The sequence below is a fragment of the Sinocyclocheilus grahami genome, unplaced genomic scaffold (genome assembly GCF_001515645.1).
Source record: "Sinocyclocheilus grahami isolate Dianchi unplaced genomic scaffold, SAMN03320097.WGS_v1.1 scaffold3248.1, whole genome shotgun sequence".
NCBI lineage: Eukaryota > Metazoa > Chordata > Actinopteri > Cypriniformes > Cyprinidae > Sinocyclocheilus > Sinocyclocheilus grahami.
Genome location: NW_015508401.1, coordinates 11,026 through 17,974, shown reverse-complemented (window position 1 = coordinate 17,974; position 6,949 = coordinate 11,026). Strand labels below are relative to the sequence as shown.

Genomic DNA, 6,949 nt, shown 5'->3' with positions numbered 1-6,949 from the left:
AAAAAGAACAGCATTTATTCAAAATATATACCTTTTCTAATGATATACATCTTTACTGTCACTTCTTAATTTAACACGTCCTCGCTGAATAAAAGTTTATTTCTTAAAAAAAAAGAAAGAATAAAAATGTACTGACCCCAAACTTTTGAACTGTAGTGTATATTGTTAGAAAATATTTCGATTTTAAATAAATGCTCTTCTTTTTAACTTTTTATTCATCAAAGAATCCTGAAAAAAGTATCACAGCTTCCAAAAAAATAACTGATAATAAATCAGCATATTATACTGATTTCTGAAGATCATGTGACACTGAAGACTGGAGGAATGATGCTGAAAATACAGCTGCGCATCACAGAAATACATTACAGTTTAATGTATATAAAAATAGAAAAGCATTATTTTACATCATAACAATATTTCACAATATACAATTTTTTTTCTGTATTTTTGATCAAATAAATGCAGCCTTGATGAGCAGAAGAGACTCCTGTAAAAAACATAAAAAATCATTCTAATCTCAAACTTTTGACCGGTAGTGTATGTGTGTGTGTATATATATATACACATAATAAATATACACAGTACACACACATATAGTATGTAAACATAACTTTTATTTTGAATCGATTAATCACGATTCATCGTTTTGCAACCCTACTCTTTATCGTTCAGCCAAACATGGTCAAGAGCGTTTCAGGAACAACACAAGATCAGCCCTTTTATCCGAACACACACACACACACACACACACACAAACAAAAGCAGTCGATGACGCGGCTGGATTCAAAAACTACGGAAGCCCGTTTCAGCCACGTGATAAAAAAACAAATCATGCTTTAGTAGGTCATAGTTATGCGATGAAAAGTCAGAATTATTCGACAATTTCAACTTTCATAATTAAGCTTTTTATGACCATTTCGACTTTTAAACTAATTCTGACTTTTTATCTCATAATTATGCTTTTTTTAAAGTCGAAATTGTCACAAAAAGTCACAGAAATTATGACATCAAAAATTGTAATTAGATAAAAGTGAAAATTATGACTTTAAAAGTAAAAATAAATTAACGAGAATAGTCATATTTTGAGTCAAAATTACGAGAATAAACTTGTAGCAACTGGAGAACAGTCTTATATTGAACTTTTCATATTTTGAGAATAAAGTCATTGCATTTTGAGATTGAGTTTTATTTTGGGAATAACATCTAAATTACGAGAATAAAGTCTTTTACATGATTAAAGTCAAGATTAGAAAACGACTTTATTCTTGTCATAACCTTCATTTGTTTTTAAATATCACTAAAACACTCATACTAAATCATAATTATGAGATTAAAACAAATACAAATTATGATACAGTTTTACATTTTATCTCATAAATGACTTCTCCTCATAATAATGACTTTAAAGTCTTAATTTCAACTTTTAATCCTGTAATAATTACTTTAAAGTCATCATTATGACTCACCAAAGCATTATTTTTAATTATTAAGTGGCTGAAATGGGCTTCCGTAGAAAAAGTCACAGAATTTTAAATCATATCAGCATTAGTCATGCCCTTTAAAGGCATTTTACACTTAACGATGTTAAAACAGCATGATTTCGATGATTAAAAGTCAATTAAACATAACGGCGTTAAAAACCTGTGAGAAAAAACAAGCCACAACAAAGAAGTTCAAAAAATATAATCAAGTGCAAAGTTCCAGATCACTTCGAACATAGAACTTTAGCTTAATTATTTTATTTACAAAAGAACTAAAGCAGGTTATGTATTTACATCAGTCCTCTGGGCAAATCAACGGTTTAACCTGAAATCAAGCACGCATCTAATCGTGGAGTTACTGCATTCAACAACACCAGAAATCAGAAAACACCAAGCCTGTGTTTTGATGAAACGTGTTCATTGCATTGTACAATGTGCCCGGCGGGCTATAAAAGCAACACCGTATGATACGATCAGATACTGAGGAGGGTTGAAAAGTGCTGCCGGAGAGCGTCATATATCGCGGTCGAACTGAGATGAACAGCTTTCTCCAGTCGACAACTGTCAAACGTCAGTGTATCATTCTTTTATTACATGTACAATAATGTACACAATTATAAGAGAGGTCACACAAGAGACCAGTAGTGATCATATCGAGGTATACTGCGATTACAGTAGCACTCGTTATCGTTCGGCCAAACATGATCCTAGAGCAAAACACAAGATCGGCCCTTTTATACGAACACAAAAAAAATTAAAAAGCATAACGCCCCTGATCTCGCGAATCGTTTTTAATTTAAACATCCGCGCTGCTTCAGTTGGAGTCCGTGTCGTCGTTAATGTACTCTTCCTCTACGAGCGTCACGCCCGGCTGCGTCCCCCCCTCCTCCTCGTCATACTCGATGCTGTCGTTGTCCTCCAGAAGCTCGTTTTCAGGCTCCGCCCCTCCGGCGGCTCCACCCACATCAGCCCCGCCCTCTTCTTCCTCAAACTCCGCCCTCTCCTGCCCCGGCGCGACGTAGCCGTTGTTATTGGAGAATGCAGAGTGCTCGTGTCCGTCGTCCTCGATGTAGACGCGCTGGTGGCACATGGGACACGTGTCTTGAATATACAGCCATTTGCGTAAACACAGCGCGTGGAAGTAGTGGTGGCACGGCGTAATGCGCGCGGACGCGGCGAACTCCTGATAGCAGATCGCGCAAACGTCCTCGATCTCCCTCAGCCGCGTGCCTTTGACCTCCGGGAGCGAGTTGATCTTCTTGACGGCGGTGCGACGGTTGATAAACGTCTTCCAGCCGTTCCTCGCCTGCAGGTAGATGTTGAAATACGCGTGCAGGCACATCATGCACGCGCGGATTTTACTTCCCGACTCGAACATCATCGTATACGCGCCGTTTCCGAACATGATCACGCCGAAGACGAACTCGACGATGTTGCCGGTGGAGCGCACGTAGTAGACATAGTCGTCCAGCTTCTCCCAGAGCACGTTGTAGAAGCCGTCGATCATGAATAGAGCGTAGACGGTGAGCGAGACGAGGACTTTGAGACAGAGCTCCACGCAGAACGCGGTGACGGCGAAGAGCCACGTGTTTAGCACGTAGTGATGCCACAGAACATAGCTAAGCAGGACGGGGAGAGCGAAGAGGACTAGCGACACCAGCAGCACGGGAACATGCCTGCGCACTGAGGAGACGTGCGAGGCGCTTAGCGACATTAGCACCGGATCCGTCATTCCGTGGATGAAATGCAGAATCGCGGTTAGCAGAAGGCACATATTCCGGCTAAGCCGGATCAGTCGCTCTTCGGGATCCAGTCCGCTTAGTCCCGTCTGCAAAGCAAGGATGAAGAACAGCACTGGCGCGACAAACCCCAGCCGCTTATCCTCCTCCTCGGTTGAGCCGATGAACGCTAGGATGCTAAGTCCCAAGTAATGCGCGAGTGACGAGATAACTGCGCTCATTCCCAACACGGTGAGCATCGAATCGCAGCCGCTGATGATCAAGTTGCTGGTCAAGTCCCAAAACAAGTCCCAGCCGAGCTGCAGGCCGCTTTCCGAGCGAACCACGCGCACTACGTACACTAGGATGACTGCTTGCGCCGTCATGCGCGTTAGCCAGAAGACGCGCAGGATGTCGGGGAAGCGTATGCGCTTCCAGGTGTCCTCCAGCAGCAGCTGCAGGCCGTAGATGCGGTACATGTGGCGCAGGAGTAGATAGACGTAGCGGCACGAGTAGTAGAACCACTTCAGCTTCCACAGCAGATTAACGGTCGCGTGCGTCGCGAGAATCGCCCCCGACGCTAGTGCTAGCGCCTGACGCACGTGCGCCGGGAGCTCCACACAATTCTATTAATAATCAAAATTTTAAAAAAGCAAAATCACTGCAAATTGTATTACTCATGAATATTTATGAAATGTAACCCTGGACCACATAAGCAGCACAGGTATATTTGTAGCAATAGCCATTGTATGGGTCACAGGTCAAAATTGACTAGTATTACTATCCTTGTGGGGACATTTGGTCACCATTACGTGATGAATACCAGGTACAGGTGCATCTCAATAAATTAGAATGTCGTGGAAAAGTTCATTTATTTCAGTAATTCAACTCAAATTGTGAAACTCGTGTATTAAATAAATTCAATGCACACAGACTGAAGTAGTTTAAGTCTTTGGTTCTTTTAATTGTGATGATTTTGGCTCACATTTCACAAAAACCCACCAATCTCAACAAATTAGAATATGGTGACATGCCAATCAGCTAATCAACTCAAAACACCTGCAAAGGTTTCCTGAGCCTTCAAAATGGTCTCTCAGTTTGGTTCACTAGGCTACACAATCATGGGGAAGACTGCTGATCTGACAGTTGTCCAGAAGACAATCATTGACACCCTTCACAAGGATTTCCTCTGAAATACAAATGCTTATTTTTAGAGATCGACTGATGCTGATTGATTGATTTACAGCCATTCCATTTATCAGTGGTTCCAACGTTTAAAAAACGACATCTGATAATAGAACAGATGCTTGAAATGTTCAGATCTGGATGGTAAGAGTGTTTGTTTGCAGACACCTGGAGTCTGAGCGAGTCCTCCAGGTTTCCTCCAGTGATGATGAACACCATCAATCTCATTCTGACCACATATGAGTTATAAATAACCAGCTTTGCTGACCTTCAGCGCTCTCTCCACAACACACAACACAACACACCAGATGATCAAATGTCACATACTTTATTATATATTTATTACTTTATATCTATTACACTAAAACTAAAATGACACATTAACAGTAGTTAATTGTTGCGATAGTGTTCGGATTATGATCCAATGACTCTAAAGACAAAATAAAAACGTGTCTTTTGATTTGTGAATATAAAAACCAACCAGAATAATTATGTTTGATTGCATGGACACTCTTATTAATCATAATAAAAATTAGTGCAAAATCAGCACTGTCACAATCACTCTTTATGTACTACTCATTAACATTCGGGAACTGACTATAGGTTATTATCATCGCTATGATAATAATGAATATGAATTGTAATGAGCATGTCATTACCTTCATGTTTCTGAGTTCCTCTGTAAACTCCTCTGAACATCGGGTCTGTCAGATTAATGCCAATATCTGCATAAACATATATATATCATTCAACTTTAGACGTCTGTAAACAGAGAGAACACGTGGTGGAGTGCGCGGGGCTTCGCGGTCCAGAAGATGTCGATTGGTGGTATAAATAATAATTCCAGGCTGAATTTGAATATTATACTAGCATACTACTTTAAATATAAGACATAACGATGACGTGTGCAATGCATTCAGCTGCCTATTGTGCATAGACGGCTGTCACGTGAGCCTGTTACTTTCATCTGAATTAATATATTTAAACGATTATAAATACTTACATATCAAGTAAATAAATAAATGTAAAGATTTGAATGCGGTTGAACCTATGGGTTGAACGGACGCTTCTGCTTTAAGAGACTCAGAGCGCCACCTGGTGGAAAATAGAAAATTACAAATAGTGCTTATATAAAACTTGCTTTTGATCACAATATGAATTTGAATATTAGTAAATTGTATTTTAACGCGCTTTTCTCTGCGATTGGAATGAATCTGTGTTTGTGATTCATCTGCCTATTATGAAGAAATCTGTAACAGTGATTAAAAATAAAAACAAGATGCAAGATGAATGATTTTATTAACAGTGATCTTCACATTTTATGGCCTTTAAATGTCTAGAGACTGCACTTTTGAGTTCTTTGCAGCGGAGTGTTTGAAGAGAATTCAGTGTTTCTTCACATTATTTGTGTATTTTTATTTTTTAGCACAACAAATCTTATACACACACACACACACATATATATATATATATATAATGCACTGTATATTTAATGGCAATTCATATAATGTAAATACAGTAAACACATACATTCATACAGTACAATTATAACCACTGCACATAACAGGAAGTAAACTAAAATAAATGTAATAAATTAAGAACTTTAAGGTAATAAATTGAGAACAATAAAATAACTAGATAAAATTTAATAAAATTACATTAAAGAGAGGGTCTTTTCCCACTATTCATACATATAATAGGGGGTTTAGTCATAAAAGGGATTACAAATAATCATTTGAAGACTAAAAATAAGATTAACTCTTCATACATGTCTAAATGCATACAGTACAATTATAACCACTGCACATAACAGGAAGTAAACTAAAATAAATGTAATAAATTAAGAACTTTAAGGTAATAAATTGAGAACAATAAAATAACTAGATAAAATTTAATAAAATTACATTAAAGAGAGAGTCTTTTCCCACTATTCATACATATAATAGGGGGTTTAGTCATAAAAGGGATTACAAATAATCATTTGAAGACTAAAAATAAGATTAACTCTTCATACATGTCTAAATGTGCAGCACACAAGCAGTGTTGAGTCGCTGGGGGATATTTGTAGCAATAGCCAACAATACATTGTATGGGTCACAATTATACATTTCTCTTTTATGCCAAAAATCATTAGGATATTAAGTAAAGATCATGTTCCATGAAGATATTTTGTACATTTGGACAGTTTTAAAGATGATTCCAGCTTTCAAATAGTTGTATCTCAGCCAGATATTGTGCTATCCTATCAAACCATACATCAATGGAGAGCTTATTTATTCAGCTTTCAGATGATGCATGCATCTCAATTTCAGAAAATTGACCCTTATGACTGGTTTTGTGTTCCAGGGTCACATATTATAATAAATTGGACTTGAAGCATTAAAACAAGCCTTGATTTGTGAAAATTGAGCAGATGGAGGAGATTGAGTTTGACCTATAATGACTAATAATCACTGATCTGCCTGATTAATGATCACCTGTCACACACTCACATACACTCTCTCTCTCTCTCACACACACACACACACACACACATACACTCTCTCTCTCTCTCACACACACACA

At 38.2% G+C, this 6,949-nt stretch overlaps 1 protein-coding gene across 1 annotated transcript in view; it reads right to left on the bottom strand.

Moving 5' to 3' along the window:
• The window catches only part of LOC107576130 (E3 ubiquitin-protein ligase RNF139-like), a 5,146-nt gene extending 1,377 nt beyond the window's left edge, over positions 1-3,769 (bottom strand). Inside the window, exon 1 of the mRNA XM_016262379.1 lies at positions 3,304-3,769. Coding sequence (XP_016117865.1) covers positions 3,304-3,678 — 375 coding nt within the window. The 5' untranslated portion in view covers positions 3,679-3,769. The remainder of the gene's footprint in view (positions 1-3,303) is intronic.
• Positions 3,770-6,949: the final 3,180 nt, after the last annotated feature.